This window comes from Pristiophorus japonicus, chromosome 21, assembly GCF_044704955.1.
Source record: "Pristiophorus japonicus isolate sPriJap1 chromosome 21, sPriJap1.hap1, whole genome shotgun sequence".
In the NCBI taxonomy this organism is placed as follows: Eukaryota; Metazoa; Chordata; class Chondrichthyes; family Pristiophoridae; genus Pristiophorus; species Pristiophorus japonicus.
The window spans coordinates 91429691-91444022 of NC_091997.1; the positions used below are offsets into that span (position 1 = coordinate 91429691).

The following is a 14332-nucleotide window of genomic DNA, read 5'->3' on the forward strand; positions in this document are numbered from 1 at the left end:
GGAGAGGGGTGATGGAGAATGTGTGTGTGAGGTGGGGAGAGGGTGATGGGAATGTGAGGTGGGGAGAGGGTGATGGAGAATGTGAGGTGGGGAGAGGGTGATGGGGAATGTGAGGTGGGGAGAGGGTGATGGAGAATGAGAGTTGGGGAGAGGGTGATGGAGAATGTGAGGTGGGAAGAGGGTGATGGAGAATGTGAGGTGGGGAGAGGGTGATGGAGAATGTGTGTGTGAGGTGGGGAGAGGGTGATGGGGAATGTGAGGTGGGGAGAGGGTGATGGGGAATGTGAGGTGGGGAGAGGGTGATGGGGAATGTGAGGTGGGGAGAGGGTGATGGGGAATGTGAGGTGGGGAGAGGGTGATGGAGAATGTGAGGTGGGGAGAGGGTGATGGGGAATGTGAGGTGGGGAGAGGGTGATGGGGAATGTGAGGTGGGGAGAGGGTGATGGAGAATGTGAGGTGGGGGAGGGGGTGATGGAGAATGTGAGGTGGGGAGAGGGTGATGGGGAATGTGAGGTGGGGGGAGGGTGATGGAGAGTGTGAGGTGGGGAGAGGGTGAGGGGTGATGGGGAATGTGAGGTGGGGAGAGGGTGATGGGGAATGTGAGGTGGGGAGAGGGTGATGGGGAATGTGAGGTGGGGGGAGGGTGATGGAGAGTGTGAGGTGGGGGGAGGGTGATGGAGAGTGTGAGGTGGGGGAGAGGGTGATGGAGAATGTGAGGTGGGGGAAGGGTGAGGGTGATGGAGAGTGTGAGGTGGGGAGAGGTGAGGGTGATGGGGTGATGGGGAATGTGAGGTGGGGAGAGGGTGATGGGGAATGTGTGTGTGAGGTGGGGAGAGGGTGATGGGGAATGTGAGGTGGGGAGAGGGTGATGGAGAATGTGAGGTGGGGAGAGGGTGATGGAGAATGTGAGGTGGGGAGTGGGTGATGGAGAATGTGAGGTGGGGGGAGGGTGATGGGGAATGTGAGGTGGGGGGAGGGTGATGGGGAATGTGAGGTGGGGAGAGGGTGATGGGGAATGTGAGGTGGGGAGAGGGTGATGGGGAATGTGAGGTGGGGGGAGGGTGATGGAGAGTGTGAGGTGGGGGGAGGGTGATGGAGAGTGTGAGGTGGGGAGAGGGTGATGGAGAATGTGAGGTGGGGAGAGGGTGAGGGTGATGGGGAATGTGAGGTGGGGAGAGGGTGATGGGGAATGTGAGGTGGGGAGAGGGTGATGGGGTGATGGGGAATGTGAGGTGGGGAGAGGGTGATGGAGAATGTGAGGTGGGGAGAGGGTGATGGGGAATGTGAGGTGGGGAGAGGGTGATGGAGAATGTGAGGTGGGGAGTGGGTGATGGAGAATGTGAGGTGGGGAGAGGGTGATGGGGAATGTGAGGTGGGGGGAGGGTGATGGAGAGTGTGAGGTGGGGGGAGGGTGATGGAGAGTGTGAGGTGGGGAGAGGGTGATGGAGAATGTGAGGTGGGGAGAGGGTGATGGAGAGTGTGAGGTGGGAGAGGATGAGGAGTGATGGGGAATGTGAGGTGGGGAGAGGGTGATGGGAATGTGAGGTGGGGAGAGGGTGATGGGGTGATGGGGAATGTGAGGTGGGGAGAGGGTGATGGAGAATGTGAGGTGGGGAGAGGGTGATGGGGAATGTGAGGTGGGGAGAGGGTGATGGAGAATGTGTGTGTGAGGTGGGATGTGAGGTGGGGAGAGGGTGATGGGGAATGTGAGGTGGGGAGAGGGTGATGGAGAATGTGAGGTGGGGAGAGGGTGATGGAGAATGTGAGGTGGGGGGAGGGTGATGGAGAATGTGAGGTGGGGAGAGGGTGATGGAGAATGTGTGTGTGAGGTGGGGAGAGGGTGATGGAGAATGTGAGGTGGGGAGAGGGTGATGGAGAATGTGAGGTGGGGAGAGGGTGATGGGGAATGTGAGGTGGGGAGAGGGTGATGGGGAATGTGAGGTGGGGAGAGGGTGATGGAGAATGTGAGGTGGGGAGAGGGTGATGGGGAATGTGAGGTGGGGGGAGGGTGATGGGGAATGTGAGGTGGGGGGAGGGTGATGGGGAATGTGAGGTGGGGAGAGGGTGATGGAGAATGTGAGGTGGGGGGAGGGTGATGGAGAATGTGAGGTGGGGGGAGGGTGATGGGGAATGTGAGGTGGGGAGAGGGTGATGGAGAATGTGAGGTGGGGAGAGGGTGATGGAGAATGTGTGTGTGAGGTGGGGAGAGGGTGATGGAGAATGTGAGGTGGGGAGAGGGTGATGGAGAATGTGAGGTGGGGAGAGGGTGATGGGGAATGTGAGGTGGGGAGAGGGTGATGGGGAATGTGAGGTGGGGAGAGGGTGATGGAGAATGTGAGGTGGGGAGAGGGTGATGGGGAATGTGAGGTGGGGAGAGGGTGATGGGGAATGTGAGGTGGGGAGAGGGTGATGGAGAATGTGAGGTGGGGAGAGGGTGATGGAGAATGTGAGGTGGGGAGAGGGTGATGGGGAATGTGAGGTGGGAGAGGGTGATGGGGAATGTGAGGTGGGGAGAGGGTGATGGGGAATGTGAGGTGGGGAGAGGGTGATGGGAATGTGAGGTGGGGAGAGGGTGATGGGGAATGTGAGGTGGGGAGAGGGTGATGGGGAATGTGAGGTGGGGAGAGGGTGATGGAGAATGTGAGGTGGGGAGAGGGTGATGGAGAATGTGAGGTGGGGAGTGGGTGATGGAGAATGTGAGGTGGGAAGAGGGTGATGGGGAATGTGAGGTGGGGAGAGGGTGATGGAGAATGTGAGGTGGGGAGAGGGTGATGGGGAATGTGAGGTGGGGAGAGGGTGATGGGGAATGTGAGGTGGGAGAGGGTGATGGGGAATGTGAGGTGGGGAGAGGGTGATGGAGAATGTGAGGTGGGGAGGGGGTGATGGAGAATGTGAGGTGGGGAGAGGGTGATGGAGAATGTGAGGTGGGGAGAGGGTGAGGGGTGATGGGGAATGTGAGGTGGGGAGAGGGTGATGGAGAATGTGAGGTGGGGCGAGGGTGATGGAGAATGTGAGGTGGGGAGAGGGTGAGGGGTGATGGGGAATGTGAGGTGGGGAGAGGGTGATGGAGAGTGTGAGGTGGGGAGAGGGTGATGGGGAATGTGAGGTGGGGAGAGGGTGATGGGGAATGTGTGTGTGAGGTGGGGAGAGGGTGATGGAGAATGTGTGTGTGAGGTGGGGAGAGGGTGATGGAGAATGTGAGATGGGGAGAGGGTGATGGAGAATGTGAGGTGGGGAGAGGGTGATGGGGAATGTGAGGTGGAGAGAGGGGTGATGGGGAATGTGAGGTGGGGAGAGGGTGATGGAGAATGTGAGGTGGGGAGAGGGTGAGGGGTGATGGGGAATGTGAGGTGGGGAGAGGGTGATGGAGAGTGTGAGGTGGGGAGAGGGTGATGGGGAATGTGTGTGTGAGGTGGGGAGAGGGTGATGGAGAATGTGTGTGTGAGGTGGGGAGAGGGTGATGGGGAATGTGAGGTGGGGAGAGGGTGATGGAGAATGTGAGGTGGGGAGAGGGTGATGGGGAATGTGAGGTGGGGAGAGGGTGATGGAGAATGAGAGTTGGGGAGAGGGTGATGGAGAAATGTGAGGTGGGGAGAGGGTGATGGAGAATGTGAGGTGGGGAGGGTGATGGAGAATGTGTGTGTGAGGTGGGGAGAGGGTGATGGGGAATGTGAGGTGGGGAGAGGGTGATGGGGAATGTGAGGTGGGGAGAGGGTGATGGGGAATGTGAGGTGGGGAGAGGGTGATGGGGAATGTGAGGTGGGGAGAGGGTGATGGAGAATGTGAGGTGGGGAGAGGGTGATGGGGAATGTGAGGTGGGGAGAGGGTGATGGGGAATGTGAGGTGGGGAGAGGGTGATGGAGAATGTGAGGTGGGGAGGGGGTGATGGAGAATGTGAGGTGGGGAGAGGGTGATGGGGAATGTGAGGTGGGGGGAGGGTGATGGAGAGTGTGAGGTGGGGAGAGGGTGAGGGGTGATGGGGAATGTGAGGTGGGGAGAGGGTGATGGGGAATGTGAGGTGGGGAGAGGGTGATGGGGAATGTGAGGTGGGGGGAGGGTGATGGAGAGTGTGAGGTGGGGGGAGGGTGATGGAGAGTGTGAGGTGGGGAGAGGGTGATGGAGAATGTGAGGTGGGGGGAGGGTGATGGAGAGTGTGAGGTGGGGAGAGGGTGAGGGGTGATGGGGAATGTGAGGTGGGGAGAGGGTGATGGGGAATGTGAGGTGGGGAGAGGGTGATGGGGTGATGGGGAATGTGAGGTGGGGAGAGGGTGATGGGGAATGTGTGTGTGAGGTGGGGAGAGGGTGATGGGGAATGTGAGGTGGGGAGAGGGTGATGGAGAATGTGAGGTGGGGAGAGGGTGATGGAGAATGTGAGGTGGGGAGTGGGTGATGGAGAATGTGAGGTGGGGGGAGGGTGATGGGGAATGTGAGGTGGGGGGAGGGTGATGGGGAATGTGAGGTGGGGAGAGGGTGATGGGGAATGTGAGGTGGGGAGAGGGTGATGGGGAATGTGAGGTGGGGGGAGGGTGATGGAGAGTGTGAGGTGGGGGGAGGGTGATGGAGAGTGTGAGGTGGGGAGAGGGTGATGGAGAATGTGAGGTGGGGAGAGGGTGAGGGGTGATGGGGAATGTGAGGTGGGAGAGGGTGATGGGGAATGTGAGGTGGGGAGAGGGTGATGGGGAATGTGAGGTGGGGAGAGGGTGATGGGGAATGTGAGGTGGGGGGAGGGTGATGGAGAGTGTGAGGTGGGGGGAGGGTGATGGGGAATGTGAGGTGGGGAGAGGGTGATGGGGAATGTGAGGTGGGGAGAGGGTGATGGGGTGATGGGGAATGTGAGGTGGGGAGAGGGTGATGGAGAATGTGAGGTGGGGAGAGGGTGATGGGGAATGTGAGGTGGGGAGAGGGTGATGGAGAATGTGAGGTGGGGAGAGGGTGATGGGGAATGTGAGGTGGGGGGAGGGTGATGGAGAGTGTGAGGTGGGGGGAGGGTGATGGAGAGTGTGAGGTGGGGAGAGGGTGATGGAGAATGTGAGGTGGGGAGAGGGTGATGGAGAGTGTGAGGTGGGGAGAGGATGAGGAGTGATGGGGAATGTGAGGTGGGGAGAGGGTGATGGGGAATGTGAGGTGGGGAGAGGGTGATGGGGTGATGGGGAATGTGAGGTGGGGAGAGGGTGATGGAGAATGTGAGGTGGGGAGAGGGTGATGGGGAATGTGAGGTGGGGAGAGGGTGATGGAGAATGTGTGTGTGAGGTGGGATGTGAGGTGGGGAGAGGGTGATGGGGAATGTGAGGTGGGGAGAGGGTGATGGAGAATGTGAGGTGGGGGAGGGTGATGGAGAATGTGAGGTGGGGATGAGGTGTGGGCAGAAGGGTGATGGAATGTGAGGAATGGGGAGAGGGTGATGGGGAGTTGTTGAGTGGGGAATGAGAGGTGTGGAGATGGATGTGGAATGTGAGGTGGGGGAATTGGTGCAGGTGGGGGAGAGGGTGATGGGGAATGTGAATGGTAGAGGGATGATTGAAATTATCTTATTTCTCTTATGATGGGAATGTGAGGTGGGGAGAGGGTGATGGGGAATGTTATGGTGGGGAGAGGGTGATGGGGAAGTGAGGTGGGGAGAGGGTGATGGGGAATGTGAGGTGGGGAGAGAGGTAGATGGGGAATGTGAGGTGGGGAGAGGGTGATGGGTGATGGAGAATGTGAGGTGGGGAGTGGGTGATGGAGAATGTGAGGTGGGAAGAGGGTGACTGGAGAATGTGAGGTGGGAGAGGGTGATGGGAATGGGTGATGAGAATTGGGTGGGAGAGGGTGATGGAGAATGTGAGGTGGGGAGAGGGTGATGGGGAAGTGAGGTGGGGAGAGGGTGATGAGAGATGTGTGTGTGAGGTGGGGAGAGGGTGATGAGGAATGTGAGGTGGAGGGTGGAGGGAGATGTGAGGTGGGGAGAGGGTGATGGAGATGTGAGGTGGGGAGAGGGTGATGGAGAATGTGAGGTGGGGAGAGGGTGATGGGGAATGTGAGGTGGGGAGAGGGTGATGGAGAATGTGAGGTGGGGAGAGGGTGATGGGGAATGGGTGATGGAGAATGTGAGGTGGGGAGAGGGTGATGGAGAATGTGAGGTGGGGGGAGGGTGATGGAGAATGTGAGGTGGGGAGAGGGTGATGGAGAATGTGAGGTGGGGAGAGGGTGATGGGGAATGTGAGGTGGGGAGAGGGTGATGGAGAATGTGAGGTGGGGAGAGGGTGATGGAGAATGTGAGGTGGGGGGAGGGTGATGGAGAATGTGAGGTGGGGGGAGGGTGATGGAGTGAAGGGTCGGTGAGATGCTGCCGCTCCCCCGGGCGGGAGGACGGTTGGCGACAGCAGCTCGCGGCCGGACCGTTGTCTCTCTTCCCCCCCGCGCGCGCGCGGATTACTGTGCGCATGCTCGGAGCTTTGATTTGAATTTCCCGCTCCCCGCCTTGCGCCTGTGCGCATGCCCGGAGCTTTGATTTGAATTTTCCGCTCCCCGTGCGCATGCCCAGAGCTTTGATTTGAATTTCCCGCTTCCCCCCCCCCCCGCACGCGCGGGCCCCCGGCAGGCCAACGGTTCCGGAGCAGCGGGCAGCCTCTTGCGGCGCGGCGCGGCGACTGAGGCCGTCTTCCTTCCACCGCCCGCTCCCCGATCCCCGGGGCGAGGTAAGGAAAAGGGCGAGCATGTTTTCGGGCTCCAGGACCTCGTCGCCGGGCTTGGCGTCGAACGCGGCGGCCTGCCAGGAGCGGGAGCGGCAGGCCGAGGTGGCGCAGTGCGAGACGGTCGAGAAGGACCTGCAGGACGGCATGCAGGAGGGCAAGGAGCAGATCAAGGAGCTGAACGAGCGCTTCGCCAAGTACATCAACAACACGGTCATCAACCTGCAGCGCAAGAACAAGGAGCTGCTGGCCGAGCTGAAGAAGCTGGAGAAGGAGGAGTTCAACGCGGTGGAGAAGGTGTACCAGAAGGACTACCAGGACTTCCAGGCGAGGGTGGACGAGATCCAGAACGAGCTGGTGCTGCTCAAGCTGGAGAAGGACAAACTCAAGTCGCGGCTGGAGAAGGAGTGCCAGCTCAAGAGGGAGTTCGACCGCGACTTCCAGGACCTGAAGAAGAAGTACGAAGACTCGGGCGCCGGCCTGGACAAGGTGCAGTGCCAGGCCAAGCTGCTGGAGGCCCAGCTGGCGCAGCTCAAGCTGGTGCGCGACCAGGAGCGCATCTACTGGCAGCAGAAGCTGGACAACCTGCAGAACCTGGAGCAGGCGGACAGCAGCACGCTGGACCTGGAGCAGGCGCTGCGCAACATGCGCCAGGAGTACGAGCAGATGGCGCGCCGCAACAAGGAGGAGCTGCAGCGCTACCGCCACAAGTTCGAGGAGAACAGCGTGCCGCTGCAGAAGACCAAGAAGGAGACGGAGTGCTACCGCAGCGCCATGACCGACCTGCGGCTGCGGGACGAGATGCACAAGAGCCACCTGCAGGAGAAGGAGCGGGAGATCAACCGCATCAAGGAGTACAACAAGGCGCTGGAGAAAAAGATCGAGGCGCACACGGCCGACTTTCAGACTCTGGTGACGGTGAAGAACGGGCTGGAGCAAGAGCTGTCGGGCTACAAGAGCCTCTTGAATCAAGTGGAGAAAAAGTCCAGGGACTATTCCTCCCCGCCTTGCATAACCGCTCCCCCCTCCAAAGCTGGGGCGGAGGATCTGAACAAGATGTGGTGTTAGTGCCCTTAAAGCACATTCACAGTTGCAGCATATGAGGCGGACTGGTTTTATTTTGAACTTTTATAGACAACGCAGGATCCTTTTAAATTAGATGGCAGTAACCTGAGCATTTCGTTACCAGGCACGGCAATTTAGTGTGCTGATTATTTTTTGGAAATTCATTGTAACCTTTGCTTTTAATTATTTGTGCCGAGTAAAGATGCCCCCACAAAAAAATTCTTAGAATGTTGGTAATATAGAACATGTTGTACGAACAGTCTTGTTTTTGTTCAAAACAGCCCAACTATAATCACAATTCAAACTCGATGGATCACTTTGGTCACATAGCCCGATATGCAAATGCAGCCTTTCAGTTAATAAGTTACAAATAGCTTTCCTGATTGTAATTTCATCAAGTTAGTTAGTGTCATTGATTTCATTTCAGTTTTCCTAAGAATATTTGGCATGCGTACAATTTGTTTTGTCAAGCAGAGGTCTATACTGTAATAGTTTGCAAACATGTAACGATACCATTTTAGGCTTTCAGGTATCCATTTTATTCAAACAAATGTGGAAAAAGTAAAGTTTGATCATTAAATATGTGTAACAGATGTTAACTTTAGTCCTATTTTCCTCATTAAACCACATCATAAACTATGTTGAGAGTGATATTTTGTGATACAATTCAAAAAGTGTCAGTCACTGTAGAAATGTTTCATACTGGTTTAGATCCGCACACTGACACTATAACATTGAAATGGGGGTGGGGAGTACAGTATGTTTTTTACAGGTTCTGGGTTAGTTTGTGTGTTGTGTTCTGCCCTAAGGCAGGTCCTACTGCAGTTTCACACGTGAGATACTTGAGCCATTAGGGAGATGAGGTGGTGTCCCGTAGCCTTCCTCACAATTTTAATCTTCAGGGTACCTTCTCCTAGGTGGGCTGCAACCAAGGCTAAAGGGCCCCACCTACCCTATATGATGGGGGTGGGAGTAGGCATCCATCAATCCCATCATAGAAACATAGAAAATAGGTGCAGGAGCAGGCCATTCAGCCCTTCTAGCCTGCACCGCCATTCAATGAGTTCATGGCTGAACATGAAACTTCAGTACCCCCTTCCTGCTTTCTCGCCATAACCCTTGATCCCCCGAGTAGTAAGGACTTCATCTAACTCCCTTTTGAATATATTTAGTGAATTGGCCTCAACTACTTTCTGTGGTAGAATAGAAACATAGGCAGTCCCTTGAAATTGAGGAAGACTTGCTTCCACTCTTAACAGTGAGTTCTCAGGTGACTGAACAGTCCAATACATGAATTACAGTCTCTGTCACAGGTGGGACAGACATTCGTTGAAGGAAAGGGCGGGTGGTGAGTCTGGTTTGCAGCACGCTTCTTCTGCCTGCGCTTGCTTTCTGCATGCTCTTCCTCCACTTAGGGCAGCCTTTGGCCAGGGATTCCCAGATGTTGGTGGGGATGTTGCACCTTATCAAGGAGGCTTTGTGGGTGTCCTTGAAATGTTTCATCTGCCCACCTGGGGCTCGCTTGCCACATAGGAGTTCTGAGTAGAGCGCTTGCTTTGGGAGTCTTGTGTCAGGCATGCGAATCATGTGGCCCGCCCAACGGAGCTGGTCGAGTGTGGTCAGTGCTTCGATGCTGGGGATGTTGGCCTGATTGAGAACACTGACGTTGGTGCGTCTATCCTCCCAGGGGATTTGCAGGATCTTGCAGAGACATCGTTGGTGGTATTTCTCCAGCGATTTGAGGTTCCTACTGTATATGGTCCACATCTCTGAGCCATACAGGAGGGCGGGTATTACTACAGCTCTGTAGACCATGAGTTTAGTGCCAGATTTGATCCCTCACTGGATGTCAAGCTAGTATTCAGAGCTGGCGAAAGATTATCGACCTGAACCGTTAACTCTGTTTCTCTTGCCACTGATGCTGCATGACCTGCTGAGTATTTCCAGCATTCTTTGTTTTTAATTCCGAGCTCATTGGGACTATCTGGAGTGGGCTTCAAACCCAACCATTTGACTCCGAGGCAGGAATGCTACCCCTCAGTCAGAACTCACTATCATTAACCTGAGCAAAACCGTGAAAATGTTTGCTATACACCTCATTGTTGTCCCAGTTGATTGAAACAGTGCTGTACTCCTGCAGGGCTGTACTTTCCTGCAGGTGCATTACTCGTGTGACCTGGGTAACGTCTGTTTTTTCTCAGCAGCAAGACCTCAGGCTTAAGCTGCAGAAAATCACTTCGGTAAAAGCACAAAGAGGGGGATTCATAACACTTATAAAAATGAAAGGCCTTAAAGTTAGGACAGTTTAATTTCTTCTTTTGTAAACCTATATTAAAAAGCTGAAGCCCAGTATTTCTAAAGGCCACCGTCAATTTACGCACTGGAAGAATGTGCTGTGCACGGCTTCTTTTATCATGTAGTTTTCATTTAACTCATGACAGCTATGAATTAAAACTAAGTGTACAGTGTTAAAATAGAATTGCTAAAAAAATAGTATTGATTAAAGTTGTTAAAAATGTACTTGAAATGAGTGTGCGGGGAAGGTAAAATCCTATCTTTCGGTTTTGGATACAGTTTTACTTTCATTCAGATTTTATATTTCGCATGCATATATCTCTATTTTTCAGCTTAATTCCCAGTCTTGCCCATTTTCTTATGTGATCTGGCAACAGAATACTAAGAATAGAGTGTGATTGGAGAATGGCTAGAAAGTTTTTTTGACACCTAACAGGAGCTCCAAGTAGCAATTGCTAGAAAGGTTCCTTTCATTTGGTCAGTGCAAATCTTCTGCAGCAATGACCTGCATATCATTACACGGAAAACAAGCAAGATTACAAGTGTAAAAAGGATGAGCTGAGAAGAAAGATGAGAATTTTTTTTACAACCTTACAGTTTAGCGAGAAGCTGAATAGGGTACTTCATCAAGTTCTTAACGTTTAAAGTGAAACCACAATGAATTCAAATTTTAAAAGTTATTACTCAATAGGTGATAAACATTTGGAATACTGTACTCCTGTATCTAGCAAATTATTCACAAAGTTTTTCATCTTTTAAGTTCAGTACAATTGGATAGAAGGCCTGATTAGTTAAAGTTTAGAGGGATGAGATTGGATGGTCTGAATAGCCCTTTTTTATGTGACTGCTATTACCAGAAAGAAAAAAGATTTCTATAGCGCCTTTCACGACCTCAGCCAATGAAGTGCTTTTGAAGTGAAGTCCCTGTTGTAATGTAAGAGACGCGACAGCCAATTTACGCACATCAAGATCTCACAAACAGCCATGTGATGATGACTAGATTATCTGTTTGTGATGTTGGTTGAGGGATAAATATTGGCCGGGACACCAGGGATAACTCCCCTGCTCTTCGAAATAGTGCCGTGGGATCTTTTACATCCAACTGAGAGGGCAGACAAGGCTTCCATTTAATGTCTCATCTGAAAGACAGATGTGAGTGCATATTATGTTCTCAGTCCAAACTAGTGCGTAGCTCATCACATATTTAAACCTCCAGCATGCAGAATGCAAACCAAACCTTTACTGGTGAACAACAGAATATAGTTCTATACGTGTGTCTCAAATTGCATAGCTACTCCACACCCTCAGTGCAAATCATACAGCTCTACAGGAACTATAAAAAAGTAAAAGATTGGCATACAATTAAAAAATCTTGACCATCTTTTTCAACACCTTGATATATTCATAATTATAGGAATATTCTAATGATTGAGTTGTTTCTATCACCATTGCTCCAGCAAAGCATTGCCTAGCCAGGTATAACAGCAGATTGAGGCTGTGCCAACCCCTGACATCTTTCCACTTCCTTGCACTGAAATCTAAGTAGATGTGCACTTTCATATTGTACAGGTTTTCCTCCTTATTTTTGGGCTTGCTAAGAGTTTTCCACTGAACGAGGTTTTTCATTCGGGCCAGGCTTTGGGTTTCCTGAATTATGGTTGTTCCAGAGTTCAGGGATGTCCAACCTTTTGGACATGAGGCAGGGCACCTGGTAAAACTAGTGAATGAGCTGCATTTAACTACGCAATAACGCAAGAACCCCGTACTCTCAAGAAATGATACCTCAACAACTTGCATTTAACATAGAAAAATGCACCAGGGCACTTCACAAGCATAATCAAAAAGTGAATGCTGAGCCAAAGGAAGATATACTAAGAGAGTTCGTCAAATAGGTGGGTTTTAAGAAAGGTTGTAAAGGTGGAGGGGGGTGGGGGGAGGTTAGGAAGGGAATTGCAGTGCGTGGGGCTTAGAAGTTGGTGGTCTTTGTGATGGAGACAATATAGAATCGGAAGCTCAGCTTGGAGTCAAATAGGATGCTGAGATTGCAAGCAGTTTGGTTCAAGCCAGTGCCTGAGGAGGAGGATGGAATTGGTAGCAAAGGTATGAAGTTTATTGCAGAGGCTGGAGAAGATGGCTTTGGATTTCCCAATGTTTAGCTGGAGGAAACTGCAACTCATCCAAGACTGGATGTCGGACAAGGAGTCTGATAGCTCGGAGGCAATGGAGGGAGTTGAGAAAGTTAGTGGAGATGTGGAAGCTGATGTCATGTGTGTGGATGATGGCAAAGGGCAGCATGTAGATGAGGAAGGGAAAGGGGCCAAACATAGATCCTCGAGGGACTGTAGTGGTGTCCTTGCCTAGTTTATGTGCTTAAGCTCCGGAGTTGGCCTTGAACCAACAACTTTCTGACTCGGGGACAAGCTAAGCTGATATAGTAGCAATCAGAATGGAAACCCTAGCTGATTTTCCCATCTATAGCCCAGTAATGCTGATAGCAATAGTAAAGATAGAACTTTCATATACTTGGGACATCCTGAAATGCTTCACAGCCAAGTAAATACTTTGAGGCGGTGTCATCGTTGAAAGTAGGTAAACTCAACAGTCAATTTGCATCTAGCAAAGTCCCACAAACAGCAATGAGATAAACGACCAGATAATGAAGTTGTTTAAATGTTGGCTATGCCAGGTGAACTGTCTTGCTCTTCTTCTGAAAGTACCACGAGATCTTTAATATCTACCTTCTACACGTCCCAAAGCACAAAAAGTTAGCAAAACTACTAATGAAATGTTGCCCTTTATCTCAAGGGATTGGAATTCAAAATTGAGGAGGTCCTGCTTCAGTTGTACAGAGCAATGGCCAGACCATATCTTGAGTTTTGGGCACTGCACATTAGGAAGGATATATTGGCCTTGGAAGGGATGCAGATTCACCAGAATGATACCAGGTATAAAATGTTAAATTATGAGGATAGGTTGCATAAACTTGGTTTATATTCCGTTGAGTTGAGAATTGAGGGGTGATCCATTTGAGGTATTTTAAATGACTAGGAGAGTCAAACTATTTGCTCTGGTGAGGAAATCCAGAACAATATGACATAATTGGCCAAAAATTGCGGGCTCACTGGGTGCGTATCATGTGCGCATGCACCGGGTGAGGCTTCGCAAAAGCCGAGAACCTGCTTTTGTGATCTGAGATCGCACGCATCCCCGCAGGAATGACATCGGCTATTTGCCCAACAAATGTCCTTCAAATGCTTATGCCTGGTAAAAGCGGGCGTATAGCCTACTTTTACCAGCGTAAGAGTTCTAAAACATAGAAAAATTAAAATTTAAGCACTCATTTTTATAGTTAAGACTCTGTCCATTAAGGTAAGTTTATCTTGAACCCTATTAACACACATTTAAAACATTCCAAAAAATATATATTTTTCTAAAACATTTCATTACATTCAATTTCAATTAATTTTAAATGTGAGTTTTTAAAAAAATTTGTTATTTTCGGGGGTATTCTCACTGTTAGTAATGGGAGTTCCGTACAAACAAAGCTCCCATTATTATCAATGAGAATACTAGATAGTGATTGGTGGTCCGGGCCCACGTGATTCCAGGATATGTTTACGCATCTGGAAGACATGTTCCCGTGCACTGCACAGCAAATGAAGGCCTCCAACCAGAATCCTACATTCCTCCGGGACCACCAGGTATTTTTGAAGATTTTTTGGGGGCTGGAGGCTTTCGTCCGAAGGAAGCCTCCGACCGCAATTTTCCCCTCAATAATATTAGGGCTAGGCCATTTAAGAGTGAAATCAGGTAGCAGTTTTTCCACACCAAAGATAGTGGAAATTTGCATCTAACTCTCCCAAGATGCCGGGTCAATTGAAATTTTTAAGAGCGCGATCATTAGATTTTAGCTAAGTAAATCAAGAGCAAAGGTGGGTTAATGGAGTTGCAGTACAGATTAGCCATGATCAATGGCAGAACAAGCTCGAGGGGCTGAATGGCCTGCTCCTGATCCTATGTTTCACCTGAGCCGGCTCATGGGACCTTGGTTTAACATCTCATCCAAAAATACAGCATTCCTGAAGCGTCAGCCTAGCCTGTGCTCAGGTCTCTGGACTGGGTCTTGAACCCACGACTGACTGAGAGGAGGAAGTGCTACCATGGCTGACACCAAATTGATGCCCCAGGTGAGAGGAGCTAGTTCGGCACGTATCAGCAATTGAATCTAGGCTCCATGGTCTGTATAACCTGGAGCTAGATCACCAGGTGGCTTTCCCCAAGAAGCCATTGTGAACATCTTC

General features: G+C 51.7%; 2 protein-coding genes across 2 annotated transcripts in view; both read left to right on the top strand.

The window, feature by feature from the left end:
* The window catches only part of lactb (lactamase, beta), a 75790-nt gene that overhangs the window by 15667 nt on the left and 45791 nt on the right, over positions 1-14332 (top strand). The gene's annotated exons all lie outside the window — the stretch shown is intronic.
* LOC139233749 (vimentin-like) lies at positions 6534-8375 on the top strand. Its single transcript, XM_070864224.1, has one exon. It carries the CDS (start codon positions 6696-6698, stop codon positions 7737-7739), a length of 1044 nt encoding a protein of 347 aa, XP_070720325.1. The 5' UTR covers positions 6534-6695; the 3' UTR covers positions 7740-8375.